The 17,545-nt window shown below is 28.0% G+C and overlaps 1 protein-coding gene across 2 annotated transcripts; it reads left to right on the top strand.

Moving 5' to 3' along the window:
- The first annotated feature begins 206 nt into the window (after nucleotides 1-206).
- Nucleotides 207-16,637, top strand: LOC136988469 (lysosomal cobalamin transport escort protein LMBD1-like). Of its 2 annotated transcripts, none has more exons than XM_067286338.1 (8): nucleotides 207-306; nucleotides 613-680; nucleotides 2,298-2,386; nucleotides 5,372-5,445; nucleotides 9,576-9,701; nucleotides 11,092-11,297; nucleotides 14,863-14,965; nucleotides 16,378-16,637. In XM_067286338.1, the coding sequence occupies exons 1-8, from the start codon at nucleotides 211-213 to the stop codon at nucleotides 16,492-16,494; spliced, it is 879 nt and encodes a 292-aa protein (XP_067142439.1). In that variant the 5' UTR covers nucleotides 207-210; the 3' UTR covers nucleotides 16,495-16,637. The 2 variants fall into 2 exon arrangements, with proteins under 2 accessions (XP_067142439.1, XP_067142430.1); XM_067286329.1 differs by having other exon boundaries at nucleotides 11,083-11,297; nucleotides 16,378-16,597.
- The last annotated feature ends 908 nt before the right edge of the window (nucleotides 16,638-17,545 follow it).

Here is a 17,545-nt window from a genome sequence, read left to right as displayed (position 1 = left end):
ATGAAAAGAATATAAAGTTGAAAAAACATAAATTAAAATGCTTCCGCATATTTAGTAATAAATAAAATAAATGGAAAACAGTTCAAATTTCTGTATTTTGAATTGATTAAGTAGTATTAAAGTAAAAATTTCTATTCAGAAAAAACATTTATATAGTATATTTGTGATGTTACTTTAATTATTACTGTAAATGTTTTTTTCATTCCAGCTATGTACAGTCTAGTTTTGTGTTTTGCATTTTTCATTCTGCCATTTATCTATTTTTATTACGAAGAAAGAGATGATGATGGAAATAATATTGCTTCTGTAAGTATTGGTAAATTTATGTAATTTTATTTATAGATGTGTTAGATTTAAGTTACAATACTATCAGATATTTATATATTTAAAGTTGGATTTATAAGTTGTTCTTAAAACAAATTTATGAAAGATACCATATTTTATTTTAAAATAAAAGCACCAACTATCACCTGTAATCCACATATTCTCTGACCCCCGGCTTCTCACAACATAGTAGATTAAAAATACTTTGATTTGTAAATACTTATTTGTAAGACTAGATGAAAATGAAAAGAATGAATTAAAGATTTATTTCCTTGTATATATTTTTAGAGAATATGTGCAGCACTGAAGTATACTCTAGTATTTATATTTGTAGCAGTTGTATTGATTCTTATAGGGTAAGTCATTTCTGTTTACTTAAAATTTTATTTTCTGATGATATAATTATTTAAATTTTATGGATTTTTTGGAATAAACTTTTAGTTAAAAATTTGAAAGGCTAAAGCATTAATTTCTTTATTTTATATCTTACTAACACAATCTATTTATAAGTCCTTAAGTTGTTTATAGCAGGAACAAATCATTTTAATAAAAGTAGTTTCACTAAATGACGTTTTCTGATTTCTTATAAATGCTTAAAACTTCACTACATAAACAATCTTTATAAGAAGTCTTTTTATTATTCCTATTTGTAAATATTTTCGAAACTACTCAAATGCTATATAGTTCTAAATTCGAACACGAAGAAACTTGATTTTTAAAACATTTTTTTTAGATATTAAATGATGAATAATAATATGATGCAGCCTGTTGAAATAAGGGCTGGCTACTACATTATTTTTTTTAACTTTTTTGCCAATTTTGGAACTTTAATTCCACAATTATACAATTTTTATATAAATTTTGATGAAGGTCAGGTTTACAGTTTTCAGTTCACTGTTTTCTGACTATTATAGAATATTTTAATTTTTTAAAGCAAATTTTATGATGTAATTGAAATGTAATGCAAATTTTTTACAATTTTTGTGTGATGTGCATTCTTTTTTATTTCATGATTGTTTTATAATTCAAAATAACATTAAACAAATTATTGAATATGTAAAATTATAACATACAAATAAGTTTTTATATTTTTTGTTCCACAGGAATTTCAGATTCAGGAATATATAATTAATTGTAATCAGTTTTTTTTAAAACTATCTTAGTTTTAATATGAAGAATTGCTAACAATTAAAAAGTATTTTGAATACTGAAACAAATTAGGGAATAACTGTTCACTTTAATGTATAACATATTAAATTGAAATGTTTAACCTACAAATTTCAGATTTTAAATGATTGTGAAATTATGAAAATAAATTTTATTTTAAACTGGATTAAATATATTTTTAAATGATATACTCTTGATTATTAATGAAGTTTTTGTGCTATGTGCTAGTAATCAAATGAAAAGTGTACTTACAGTGTTACATTAGATCTAATCTCGTAAGCCAGGGATGGCAAACCTTTTTGAGTCCGCGTGCCGTATTGTAAGCATACTTAGCTTTAAAGATGTTAATGCGTGCCAAAGTCTTAGACTTAGAATAATGATATTTAAAGAAATTAAATGAATACACTTTAATTCGAATAAATGTAAAAAATCTGATTGAAAAAAAGATGATTGAAAAGGACAGAAATCATATGATACATTATGTGCCAGATGATTTCTCTTACGTGCCACTTTGGGCACGCATGCCATAGGTTTGCCACCCCTGTCATAAGCTAAACTTGCTTGTTATTGCCCTACATATTGCAAAAAACTAAATAAACTTGCAATAAGTAAATAAACAAAGAAGAGATAACATGTGAAATTCTAAATAAATAAATTGTTGACATTTGACAGGTTGGTCAAATGCTACTGAATTCCATCACTTCTAAGTCTGCTCTAATACAAGTAAACTTTTCATTTGATCACCCTGTATATTAATGTTTCAATATATATATATATAATTATTATTATTATTTTTTTTAATGTAGCTTATTTGCACCACTAAAGGATGAACCTCCAAGAAACAGCACTGAATGGGAAAAGTTAAAATTTTTGTTTACTGAAATTGGAATTTCCAGTAAGCGTTGCGTATAATTTAATTACTAAATATTCATTATATCACTTGAATAAATATTTTCCTTTAAGTTATAATAATTAAAACAATGAATGATATTTTTTAATCCAAAATAAATAAATATAATTTGCTTTATATTAAAGTTATATTTGGGTTAAATGAATTGTATGAATAAAATTACCATAATATTAAATTCTTAAAAAGGTAAGTATATCAAACATGGTAAAACCCGATATGTATATAGAAACATAACCAAATGAGTGCCTTGGTTTTGTGATGTTTGATATACTTATATATATACCTCACTGGGTAAAAAATTAGCTGGCTGAGTGACATTGTGGAGTTTTACTTAGGCGTGGGCTTAGGAGTCGTCCCCAGCCAGTGCCGTGATTAACTGTGTAATGTAATATCTAAAATTTAAATATATCTGAAAGCAAAGGCTTGCTTGGGGTTCGAGTGGTGCAACTGGCAAGCTCCCCGCACCAAGTGGAGCTTGCAGGTTCAAGCCCCGGGGTCAATTCTTTTCATCCAGATGGTTCTAAATCATTTAATAAATTATTGAAGTTATAATTATTAATTTAGTTAAGAGATTGTGCCTAACATCTACCTCTAGTAGCAAATTACTTAGTAATAATCATTAAATTAGTGGAGTTATAGCCCAATTGTTTGGTAATGTTTCATGAAAATGTTTTTAGTATATGAAAGAAAAATTTAATTATGGCATGAATAAATTATTATATGGCAAATAAATAATGACATTATTGAATTTTTAATGTAAGGAATAAAGGATTTCTTAACCAATAATGGAATAATTTTAGTTTAAACTGATATTTTTATTAGAAAATAAACTTTATGGATATAAGAGACTTTAAATTCCATATTTCAAAATTTTCTTAAGATGTATAATACCTTTCAGATTCTCTGTATATATAAATCATAAAATAATTTAAATTATACAAAACATTGTTTTAATGAGAATTTGTTTTATATATATATATAAACAAGAGAATTTGAAAGATGTATCTTTTAATCATTAAAGTAAATTCATCTTGAATCTGTGTAGAGTTTTATATATTTTTTATAATTACTTATAAAATATGTTAAATTATTTTTTCTTATAAGAAATCAAATATTGGACATAAACAAACTATTGTTTTAATCAGTGATTTCTAACTGGCAATATGCACATGGTGGTTTAGAGGTACACAAAAAAATTAATGACGGTAGATGTACTACAAGAATATTCAGATTCTGCTTTGAGATCTTTGGCAGCGACATTGCAACACTCAACAATAAAAATATAATTATATTTATCTGTGTCCTTCCTCTAATGCTTTTTGATTTAAAAAAAAAAACTTGTATAATGCTGTATAATTGACCAAGGCTCCACTGTTTGAAGAACATGTGAAATAAAATGTAGTGGAAATGAGGAAATAAGACAGGAAAATGAGCTACCAAGGGTCAAAAAAGGTTGGAACTGCTGGTTATAATAATAATGCTGTTTTTCCAAAAATTGTGGAAAGATAAGAGATTTGAACACATTGATTTTGTTTTCTACTGTGGACAAAAAATGTCACTATTTAAGTGCTTTATACATCAAATAAAGTACTTAAATACAAAAACATTACAAAGTCTACTGTGTCAAAGTATTCACAGCCAATCCGGCTGTGAATACTTTGACACAGTAGACTTTGTAATGTTTTTATATTTATTTTCAATGTAAACACGTGTATGCAAATATGGATGTTCTCGTATAACACGGTAGATACGTTTCAAAAAAGTGCCTCGTTATGCGTTATGCTATAAGAAATAAAGGACAAATACAAAATATAGGGTTTATGTTCCAGAAGTTAACAAAAGTATACTATTCTTTTTCATTACTAAGAGAAATATGTTTATTAAAGCAATCAATCCTTTATTTCCAATCAATAATTAACTAACAAGCACAGTTAAAAGTACTGTTAATATTAATTTTAGTTAAACAAGGGTATTTTCTTTTTTAAAGTATCATCATCATCATCTGAACTATTTTGTTGAACTTGATCAGAAATATCGACAATGTCTTCATTCTTTTATTTTTATCATAATTTTCTATGGATGACAAATATATTAATTGATAATTTGTTTTACTGGGTCGCATTTGTTCAGTCGAGTACCGAGTGACTTTTTTCCAGAATTTGTGCTCAAATACCTAATTGTTCCAGTTGGGAACAGTTTGAGATACCACTGTATTTTGTTTGTTATTTTCATGAATGATTACTTACTTATGGTTAAAAAAAGTTTAATAACACATACCTAAAAATATTTAAATAAACTTTACTAAATACAAAGATTAATCTATAAAAATAAAACACAGTGACAGTTTTAAGGACTAAAGTTTGAAAGCAACGACGAGGACATGTGGTTGATAGGAAAGTTAGTACAATTTTGTTTTCTTTTCCTATCAGTTTTCATTAAAGTGAATCGGACAAAGAACAAAACAAATTGAAAATTTCAATATTCTAAAATCTGTGAACAAATTTGAGATGACATGCATGCTTACTCGAATAAAAAAAAATATCTGATAACGAAGTTTATGCTTAAAAATTGTGAAATTTTATACAAAGATGGATTTCCAAAACCATGTTAGAGAGAAACCAAATGTGTTGTAAGGGGATATCCCTAATTTTCAAACCATATTAAAGCGAAATCGTGTTGTAGAAGTACCATGTTACATGAGGGATACCTGTACATATACAAAACAATAAACAGCTAAGTATCTAATTATTTTCATCATAAAAAGTCATTGGATATTTGAAGAGAGCAATTTTATTGCATAAAAACAATATTACATATTCATATTTAGGATGTAAAGGGAAAAGTACCTGCTGTGTATAGCATTGTATCTGATTTTCTAGAAAATATAAAACAAAATTTAAAAATTTTTTAATATTTTTTATCATTATTTTATTTTAATAACATTTTAAATGAATTTATTATTATTTTTAGGAGGTGAACAATCAATTTCATTTATCTTGAATATTCTTACTTCAATAGGGACAGTTACATTAGTTCTGTATACAGTAAGTATAGTGATTATTCAAAATTTATTTTTAAATAAGAATTAATTTTTAAAAAATTTAAATAACTTATTAAATAATAATGGCATGATTTTATACTTGTAATTTTGAATTGCATTTGTTTGAAAGTAAACAAAAATTTTTGAACATGATGATATATTATTTCAAAAACACTTATTAAAATTAATTTTTAATCTTTTTTTTTATTGTTAATAATATAATGTTAGTGGATTGGTTAGTTTGCCTTGAAATTTAAGAAGTTTTTACTATGTAATCGATACCTGATTACTGAAATTATATTATTATGAAATATAACAAAAAAACACGTCTTTAAAAAAATCCAGCAATGAAATTTACTAAACAATAACATTTTCGATCGGTTTAACTGATCTTCCTCAGTTATGATAAAATAGAACATGAAAATAGATGTTCACATCTATTTTCACGTTCTGAAGTTAATTGTCAGTTTTAAAATGCAATTATGAATTTATCAAATAGTTTTTTTCTTTGACTAAAATCACTTTTAAAGCACCTTTTAAAAAATGTGAAAATTCTTTGTGCCTTGCAGACATATTTTCCTGCTATTGTAATTTTCCCTGTTCTCTCCCATTCATCTTTTTCAAATTTAATCTATGTTTTAATTGATCTTATTAGACATTCCTATTTGAATTTGTATCTTGTAAGCTAATAAATTTTTAACTATCTTTTTTATCTAAATAATGTCATCATTTCAGAGATCTTTGACTGTTAAGGATGCAACGATGTTTATCGTAATAATCTGTAAACTTACAGTTGTTTTCATTATTAAAAAGTAAATTTTGAGGATTAAAGATAATTTTATGCAATTAAAATGATAGCTCCAGCTTGACTGTACAATGTTTTGTTTTGCTTTGTTTACACACAGCACTACTTTTGAACATTTTGTTAATGAAATTGAAATTAAAAATGTCATTACAGTTTTGGTATAGTTACTTTGGTTTTTAAAGTGTACATTGTAGTGTGTTTTTAAAGTGTACAAGTGTACATTGTTTCAGTATCCTATTGAATAGTCGGACCACTGCAATCCATCAAGTGTTTACCATATTAGAAAGTTCATTTTTCATTTGAATGAGTTTACTGCCAGGAGAAACGTTTTTTTTTTTTATCATCATGTAACTTTATTTTTGTTTTATTTATCAAGTACAGTAAGACCCCACTTAACGTGGGGGATGATGTGTTCCTAGACGACAAAGCGCTAAACGAAACAGCATTAAACGAGGTCGTTTTAACAGAGTAAATAGGGATAGGGGAACATGCGACCAAAAATAAACAAATTTTACTTTAATTTTAAGTTATTTAACATATATTATTACACAAATTAATATAAAAATAACACATGAACTTTACATTTCTGTGTGCATGTTTATTTTTTCTGATGAAAGTCCTGACTTTTCTGAAATTTTTGTTTTTTTTGAAATAAAGTTGTGAAGTTTTGTTTGTTGCTTTTTTTCTTTCCTTAAGCAAATGTTGGTAGCAGAAGATTGCATCCAAAATGCCTTGTTTTGCTTTTGCATTCCTTTCGAAATCTGGATGATTCGCTACAATTTGATCAATGATTTCGGTTATCGTTACCAAACTTTTACTAAGGAAATCTGTAGAGAAATTCTTTGAGTTCTTCGTTTCAGAATCTCCATTTTCCAGTTCTACACGAATTCCTTGTTCTGCCAGTTCTCGAAGGTTGTCGTTGGTAAGGTTCTCACCAGAAACCTGCTGTAACTCCTCAATATCCTGATTGTCTATGTCTCCTAGTCCTGCTATATTGATTAGGTTGGCAATTTGGTCAATATAATGATAGTGATATGCTCTTCTCATTGAGAATTCTTCGATACCTTCAGCCATAACTTCTTCCACACTCCGTTTGTGCATTTATCAGTTAATTCTTGCCAAGCGAAGTCGATATTGCCTATGGCATCCATGCTGTTATATTTTTTCCAAAATTGCACCAAACAAACATAATTCAAAGAAAATACACCTTTTTCTGATTGGTTTGTAAGTAAATATATTATATACGAATCAGTAAAATGCTGCGATAATTTAAATCAGTAAATTTTGAGCTTTTTTTAGGTTCGAGCAGACCATGTTATATTGAATTAGAGTTAAGCGAGGCAGCATTAAGCGGGGTCTTACTGTAGTAATAATAAAATAACAACTGTTAAAATAATAAATCATTTTAATTCTTAATTTTAAGCTTAGTTCATTCAAAACTAATTGCTGGTAAAAAGCATATTGTGTTAGTACTAACACAATATTTGTTCTGCTTTTAGGTCAATATTTCTATTTTGTGAAGTGTGATTGAATTTATCATGTATTTTTCTGCAAGCAAAAATCATTCACCAATTAAACAATGAATTTCTTGAATTGAAAGAGAGAGATTTTAACATGGCAGTCACAGAGAACACACTTCCCAATTATAATCTTACATTATCATAATTAATTTCGAAAATTTGTTTTTGATAAATAAATGAAGTAAGCAAAAAAATTTCTATTACTAGCTTTCATTTTGTTTTGATGATATTTTGTATAGTTTACGTGATTGCTCGTTTCACTGTTGTTGTTTTGTAAAATGGCAGTGAGAATCAAATTTGTTATGTGAAAATAAGTCACATTTGTGTTCTGCTTTTACTTTTGCAAGCAAATGTTTGTCTAAATTAAGTTTAGAGTTCAAAGAGAGTAAGAGCTGAGCAATGATTCTTTAATTTGTATCATTGGATATTAAAATTATTCTCTACTTAATTTTTTCTGACTTAACTTTTTACATTTATTATCATGTTGGATTTAGTGAGTTATACTTGGTTGACGCTGGGTGCTGTGTACTATGCAGGACTAGAGTCAAGGCATAGCAACCAAAACAAGACAAAGATTAAATAAGTGTGTCAGTGTGTGTGTGTGTCTGCATTCAGGAATTTCCTAACATTATGACATGTATTCAGTATAGTGGCCTTCTGTAGTATAATGTATGTGTTTCTATTGAATATAATGTTCTCAGGCTTTTGTGTAGTGTGTGTGGTATCACACCTGTAGAAGAGAGAATGACAGGTACAATAAGCACCCTATCCGTCCTCCACAGATGCGCTATTTCCTGGACAAGTTTTGTGTCCTTGCTAATTTTTTCAGTGCATGTGTTTTGTATATTGTGAGTGTTTGGAATAGATATATCTATAATGTATGTGATTTTATTGTGTTTGTCAATGAGTGTGATGTCTGGTCTGTTGTGATAAATTATTTTATCTGTGATTATGGCTCTGTCGTAATACATTTTGTGCGTGTTGTTTTCCAATACTGTCTGTGGGATGTATTTGTAGTATGGTTTGTGAATGTCTAATAATTTGTGTTTGTTTGCAAGCTCTTGGTGTATTATATTTGCTACTTGATTATGTTTGTGTAAATAATCTCTGTGCCAAGAGCTTGCATCAGAAGTGATGTTTTGTTTAGTTTCTGGCATGATGTGACATTTTCTGCATGTGTCATTTGTGAGTGTTGTATCTTTCAGTATAAGTTTTTTGTAGTTTTTAGTATTTTACTTGATCCATGAATAAGTTGTTGTCTGTATGCTGTCATGTTTGTTTCTAGTCTTGTGATGGTGTAGTAAGTATGGATAATAAACTCATTCATTTCTATTGTCCATTTCGTCCGTTGGCATGATTTTCCAGCCTTTGGTCATTGCCACAGAAACACTAAGGCTAGGTTAGTTCCTCACATCTGTTGAGGGCATTGCAGTAGCTGTGCTTGGGCTGGCACTGTTTTTGCCACCGGTAATTAAGGGAGACTGTGGCCTGTTTTTCGAATTTGAGCTTCTGCCTTGTTAACCTGGGCCCAATATCCGAGCCCAGGCTAACAAGGTCCACATTCGTGGATAAAAAAAATATTGTTTTATTCACGAAACATTGTACTCTGTATATAATATATTTGCGTGACTTCTTGACTTTTGGAGTTTTAAAAATTTTCTTTTTACAGCCAAATTAATCAATAAATATTTGTCATAAAAAGACCAACAGAAAATTAAGCTTGTTCATATTAACTTAAAAGAAAATAATAGTAAATAGAAAAGAAAATATTTTATATAAGTGAATATATTAATATGTTATCTGTAATAGGGAATTGGTTTGCCAACTTGGCCTATTGATATGATTAAAGGATCAAGAAATGTCATAAAAGAGCATGAAGCTGTCATAGAAGAAAGAAAGAATACTGAAAATGAAATAGATTTCTTAAGGAAAAAGGTAAGTTTTATTTATTTAAAATAAAATGAAATAAGCAATGATTAATAGTAATTTAAAATTTATCAGTTTATATGAAATAAAACAGAACATACGAAAGAAATATCCAATTTATGTAAATTTTGTTGAAATGATATTTGGAAATTACATTTTTATTAAAAATGCAAATAACAATAAAAATAGCAACATTTTTATGCATATAGTGAATACATAATTAAACTTCAGAGTTTACACTCTTCTATGACTGCATTAATTTACAACACAAACTCTTAGGAAGAAAAGGTAGCAGCAGATGAGAAAACCAGCTACAGCAGATATTTACACGAACGCGGTATTTAGTTGACAATTGTATTAGGTATATTAACGGGCAAGGAAATTCATGTACAGCAGCACTTTACAAGAAACGTGTGTGTTATATACAAGTATATTAGGTATATTAACGGATAGGCAGGTGAATTCGTTAAGTTATTGTGATACATATCACGAGTGAAGAGCTGGGATGCGTATTAATGATATAAGTTTATTTTTTATAAGTTTATTTGTAAATCTCACATTAGGAGATTGCGAATAGTAGCATTTAAGAAAGTTCCATTACGATTGGCGACGTTTGTTCAAATTACGACCACATTCGACTGTAACTGTTCTTGAAAAAGGTTATTAAAAATAACCGAAAACGTTTGAATTGTAGCAAAAAACAGCTGTGTGTAAAAAGGTGTCTGAGTTTGTGTTGTAAACTTCAGAGTTTATTTTTATCTATGTAAATTTAGTTCTTTTTTCCTACAAGTTGGTAGATTCCTTAGCAGAGCGGTATTATCGAGGAATCTACCAATTTGCAGAAAGATTAGTCGAGATCATAGCTGGATATAACATGGTCTTTATTTCGAGGAACGACAATGTCTTTGTGTTTTATCATCAATAAAGTTTTGTATCATGTTTTGTGTCCAGGAACTTTTGAATCAACTTGATATATTATTATTATTAACAATTAACGAATATAATGTTCTGTATACCTAACTATATTCTGTTTAATAAATTACATCAGTTAGGCCTACGTGGCATTTGGCATATTGTGCTGAAATATGTATCTCGGGTAATTTGAAACTCGATAATTCAAAGTTGTGATTATTTCGTCCTTTGACTTTTGAACTAACGAGGATTTCCTGTATATCCTTAACATTTTTTTTTTATAACATTCAGCTTTGGCCAAAGTTGTGGAACAGAATCCTGTCATAAATTGAGAGATATTTGTGTAATATTTATATAAACAGAGTGTTTTATTACACAAACTATTATAAATTCATTCATTTTAATAATAAATTTGTTTTAATGTTGTTAAAAGCTAATTTTTGGAAAATTAACATACATTTATTATAAATTTATATAGAGATCTCAGAAGAAGTTGTCTTCAAGAGAATCTTCAACACTGTCAGAATTAGAAGAAACTCAGCACTTAATTGAGCGCCAGGAAAGATATTTAGATGAAGAAAGACACAGTTGGACTTATAAATTCAGATTTCTTATTCGACCTCTCCAAATTGTTTTTGGGATATTAGGAGCATCTCTTGGATTTTTAATTTGGCTTTCTTTACTACTAACAAAGTAAGGCTTAAAAATTCTTAGTGACTGTCCTCTAATAATAATTTAATTCATAGAATAAAATTTTCACAAAAATTATTAATATTTTTACATAGCAATTTTAACAATTACATCTCGCTTTCTATATTAACAAATCTTCCTCATACACACCGGGGTGTATTATATAATTATAACTTACTTGTGCCTGTGACCGGTGTGAGAATAGTCATTTCAAATGGAAGGCGTCCAGAAAACGTTTGTTTATTTGAAATGACTATTCTCACACCGGTCACAGGCACAAGTAAGTTATAATTATATCTTTCTATATTATTATTTTATATATTAATTTAGATTTTAACTAGTTATTTTATTGATTATTAATGAAATGAAATAGAAATATATTATAAGAAATACTTAATTGAGCCTTATTATTACTTGAAGACTGTGAAAAAGTATTTCAATTTCTAATGAAAAAATTAAATACTTTTTAATTCATTTTCATTTGAAGCAAATCAAAGTGTAAGGATGAAAAGAATTTGCTTCCTAAATAACAAGATCTACTATGGTGTGTAGATTAGTTTTAGAAAAAATTAGAAATTAAATGTAGATCATTTAATTTCAAAATTCAATATAAAACTCTCAAACACTTTTAGAGTTTGATTAAGAGGACTTTTTGAGCGATTTGTTTTTCTTTTTTAAATTAAGCCCTGTGCATAAGATCTTTGTATTCTTCAAGAATAATTTGCATAGAGCGTCCAATGAAAATTTATCATGTCAGTAACAGGTGGTTGATGTTACAACTTGTTATACATAGAACAATTGAATATAATATCCTAAAAGGATAGTTAATAATTTTACGTAAGGAACTAATAAACACTCTAGAATAGGCCTGGCCAACCCAAATTGTTTCGTGTGCCACTTTGATCACGTGTAACATTGCGGTGGGCCACAATTTAGGCAAACATGCTTTTAAAAAAGTAAAACAAATACAAAATGAATAATTTTATTGTTATATCAAGAGTTTGTACTCACACTTGCGCATTATAACAATGACACATGCAAATTTTCATTTATTTAATTGTTTTGGTATACACATAACGGGAAACAAAAGTTCTAATAGATATATAATATCGCTTAGCGGGCCACACAATTTAACGTGACGTGCCGCGGGTTCACCAGGCCTGCTCTAGAGTTTTATTACAGTCAAAATAAAAGCAAATTAGAAGTTGCTTAAAAAGTACACATATTTGTATTTTTGAATTTTGAATTGTCCATACTTAGTTTTCAAAGACACCGACTTTTTTGGTCAGAAGGACCCTTACATGATTTGTCATGAAAAATATGAATTAACATTATAATATCGCTAAATCAGAACTTGCAGAATGCAATGAAAAAGTTTTAAAAGAAATTGTACTGAGGGATGTGATAAATATTCTGTATTTGAAAAAAATGGAAATTAATACGACTCTTTAGGCTATCAATTTTTAAAAGACTTAGAGAGTTGTCTCTCAATGAGAGTGCTATTAAATGCTCACTTTTTTCTAAGATACACTTATTATTGGAAAACCATGTCATTGATAAAATTATTTCTGAATGGAAAAATTAAGACAAGGTATAGGAAAAATTGGATGTTTGAAATCGGAGACAAAAGCAATGTTAAAAAAATGAAATATCAATGACTATTGATATTTAGTTTTGTTATTTATTTGATATTTTGTTTTAATATTCAATTTACCAATCTTATTTTGCCAGAAAATACCATACTTTTAGCTTTGTTTTTTCTTAAAATTTGCATTCAGTATGTCTCTGTAGTGCTTTTATACCATAAACAAACAGCTAGCTAATTTCGATTGGTTGTATTAGTTGCATAAATACTATCTGATGATTGATAAATTGTTTTCGTGTATTACAAAAAGTTTAATTAAAAAACTTGATAAATAATAATAGTATATATTTGAAGACTCTGAGATAATTTGTTAAACTTTTAACACTTTATAACTTTTATCGCAGTATCTCTCATCATTTCGAGGGAAAGACGTCGAGCAGGGACAAAAATCGACCAAAATCGTATAATCCCTCGAGCGTTTTTGAGATAATTAGTATCCCAAAAACTCTCCTGCCCATCAAAACCACGCCCCTTTTTAATGCCCCTTCGGTTATACTTTTCCGCGTGATTTAAACGAGAGTTTTTGAAATAAAACCTCAATTTTAACTGTTATAAGAGAACATTTTTCTAACTGTTCTCTCTCTATATATATTTTATATAAGAGAACTAATATTTTTATATATATAACTTCGGCAAGACTAAAGATATCGTAAATGGTTTAAGAACCTTTTAAAACAGAGAGACTTTCTTACTTCATAGTCTGCAGTACAGATGCAATCTTCAAAAAACAATTCTTAGATTCCAAAATATTAATTAAATAAAGTTGTCATTCATCTCCTTTTTTTTTTTATTCATGTAAGAGAACTAATATTTTATACAAGTGTTGACAAAAATATTAAATTGTGATGACAATTAAATAAATTGGTTATGTTCGGATGGTGATTAAATAAATGATATGACGCAACAGATAAATTGGATAGTGTTTTTTGTCGCGATGATAATTAAATAAACGACTTGTTTTCTCTCTTTCTTTTATTGTGAATAAATAACATGTAAAATATGTGCTACAATAATGATAATAAAAATGATTACATTTCTTAATTTAAGAATTAAAATAACATTTACATGGATAATATTTTTTTTAAAAATCAATAAAGTATTAAAAATGTCTATGAAGAAATAGAATAATGTCCATAAGATAGTGTGTGTATTCCATTATTTAAAATATATTTTTTTGTCATAAAAAGTTGAAAGAGAGATTTTATTTTGAAACTGTGTGGTAATCAGATGATTTTTACTTATTATTTGTGTTTGACTAAGACTTTTCGCAGCATTGCATCTGTACTGCAGACTATGAAGTAAGAAAGTCTCTCTGTTTTAAAAGGTTCTTAAACCATTTACGATATCTTTAGCCTTGCCAAAGTTATATATATAAAAATATTAGTTCTCTTATATAAAATATATATAGAGAGAAAACAGTTAGAAAAATGTTCTCTTATAACAGTTAAAATTGAGGTTTTATTTCAAAAACTCTCGTTTAAATCACGCGGAAAAGTATAACCGAAGGGGCATCAAAAAGGGGCGTGGTTTTGATGGGCAGGAGAGTTTTTGGGATACTAATTATTTCAAAAACGCTTGAGGGATTATACGATTTTGTCCCTGCTCGACGTCTTTCCCTCGAAATGATGAGAGATACTGTGATAAAAGTTATAAAGTGTTAAAAGTTTAACAAATTATCTCAGTCTCTCAAATATATACTACTATTAATAATAATTAAATATAATTTGATATAGAATTCTAACTGAATGTGTTAATTAAACAAACAATGATATTGGATGTTTTCAATCTAATATAAATATCTATTATTGAATAAAACTGTGAAATCATTAAATATTGAAAATATAAGTTGTTTTAAAACAGTGATATTTTATATAAATTATATTTTTATTTAATAAAGAATATTATTATATTTATTTATTTTAGCATTGACAAGCTTATACATTCAATGGGATATAAAATTGGATATATGTTGTCTGAACCATCTATACCTAACCCTGTGGATTTTGTCCTTGTACAAAGCCAGAAGGTAAGGAAAATTATGTACAATATATCTGTAGAAAAACAAAAGAATATTGTTAAATATTCAAAATTCAATTTATGGCTGTAAGTTAGAATAAATTAAACTATCATTAGTCAGATATTTTTGCATTTAATTTTTTTGTGTCATTTCTTAACCTATCCCATGTTGAAATTTTTTCCGTCGCGTGTCTCTCGATGTCGAATTTTTGTCGATGTTAAGCCTAACAAAAATTCCATGTTTTAGAAGAAATAATCATGGCTATTGTATTGTCCAAAATTATTTTTTTATTTTGCACAAACAAAATAGACATATTAATAAATGTAAAAACAAAAATATTACATTTCGGAAGTTAGTTTTAATATAAAAATTATGCCATCTAACAACGTCTTGTATCAAAAATGTCCTGATACAGAAACGAGATATCTTGGTCCACAGATCGAGGTCATTATGTTTCAACTCGAGATATGTCGGGAATACCAAGGAATTGGTTAAAAACAATACAGGTATACCTCGAGTTACGTCGTTCTCGATTATATGTCATTTGTCAAAAAAGTATAGGAAAAATAAAAATCAAGTTTAAGTCATTTTATTCGACTTTAAATCCGTCCGCCACAAATATCGAAGTCGAAATATCACTAGAAAAGCATTAAAAGTATGTAAAATCATATTAAAATATGTACATTTACAGTAAATGTTAATATAATCATCGTAAATCCTGGAGAACGAAACATGAAAGCATCTGTGTTTCTGTGTTGTCGTCTTATTTAGGGTCTTTAAGTGCTCATTATTGGCGTTTTCCACCATAAATTCGACTTACGTTGCCTCTCCTGGAACCAATTACCGACGTAAGGTGAGGTATACCTGTAATTCTGACTTTTATTCTGAAATTTCATACTAATATAAGATTGGCACTATGAGTTATCATATTGATATTTCTCATACTTTAAAGTAGACTGTAGAGATCTTTTTCTAATGTTTGCAAATGTTTTTAAAAAATGATTGGAAATTATGTAGACTGTTCAGTACAGGGTTTTCTAAAATACAAGAATTTAAAAATTATTCTTGATCACATTAGTTGAAACGTCAATATGATAGTTTTTAGAGTAAAGAATATAGATATCGATTTGCATTAAATGTTTCCCATTTCTTATTATTGAAATTTATTTACTGATGTTTTGTAGTTAACAAAAATGCAATTTTTTTATTAAATTGATTGAAGAATCATACCCAAAATTTTTATAATAAATTTTCTGATTTGTCTGTCCTATAAAGGACATTTTAATGTCAAACTTCAAGAGAGAGAAAATCATTAACAAAAAAATAATTTAACTTTATGTTAACGAGTTCTTAAATATATTACAATATAAAATATTTGAAATGCTACTTATTACACACAATTTATTTCTATTTTATTTCAGGTTTTTCCAATTGACTACATAATTTTTGCTGCTATAACTTTATTTTTGATTATTATAACTATATCTGGCATTCAAAAGTTAGGATTATGGTTCTTCTGTGTGAAGGTAAGAAAATAAATATTTTAATAAGAAAAATTGTTGTAATATTTATATCCAGAGTGACTTTAATGTGTAAAAATATTTAATATTTTCATTTTAGTTGCATCCATATCATTAAATAATACTAATTATCACGAAAACAAATTCTTTTTATCATCGTATAGGAAGCAAAATATTTCAATAATCTTCTCAGTCTATCAGTAACAGAGATATCATTATTAACCTAATCACATGCAGTTATTTTTTTTTAAAGGATGGCATATATAAGGTTGCCATTTTTGTTTATTTTTCGTGTCTAATTATGCCACGTGTAATTGCCGTTTCTCATATTTGATAATTCTGAAAGATCCTGTAATGTCTCTTCTCGGCACACGTAAAATTTTAACATCGTTACATTTTTTAATTTACAGGATATTATTTTGTTCATAGAACAGTGTCTGTCAATTGACCTTGCTCCCACAAGGATCCCTTTAGACTTCGCGATAGTACGGGCTAATTTAAAACGAGTTCAAATGGAAATAAATGACAGGAGGGCTGAGGTGTTTTTCAGAAAGACCAGAAAATAATTTTTCTGTATTTTTTGGGCATAAAATACACTGGTGAAAACATTTAATTTATTGGTCATATTACACAAGGCTGTCTTACGGAGACAAATGTCCAAGGTTACGGCAGCTTGTAGATTATGCTCGTCATTATGCAAAGCTGACAAACATTCATGATGTCGTGCCTACCTCTTGGTGGCAATCACGAGAGACCTCATGACACCATTTTTGATGACGTCGGGTCACCAAAAATTATGTAAGAGTGGAAAATTTCCATCTTAGACATGCGATTGTGTGACAATAAAGAAAAATTGTACATGATTGCATGTGGAAAGGGCTGCAATTTTTTGAGGGCCTATTGATAAAAGGAAAAAATTTTTTCTGAACAAAATTTTTACATGGTTGGATATTGTATAGCATGAGGATATCATGGAAACTCAGTTTAATAATTCAATTTGGCAAAAAATGCCCACAAAAAACTAGTAGGTGCAGAAAATTGCTGCTACTCCATGAGATTGTGGGTTAAG

The sequence above is a fragment of the Centruroides vittatus genome, unplaced genomic scaffold, assembly GCF_030686945.1.
Source record: "Centruroides vittatus isolate TY-2023 unplaced genomic scaffold, ASM3068694v2 contig_1257, whole genome shotgun sequence".
Lineage (NCBI taxonomy): Eukaryota > Metazoa > Arthropoda > Arachnida > Scorpiones > Buthidae > Centruroides > Centruroides vittatus.
Note: the sequence above shows the minus strand (reverse complement) of the source record. Positions and strands in the feature narration are given on the sequence as shown.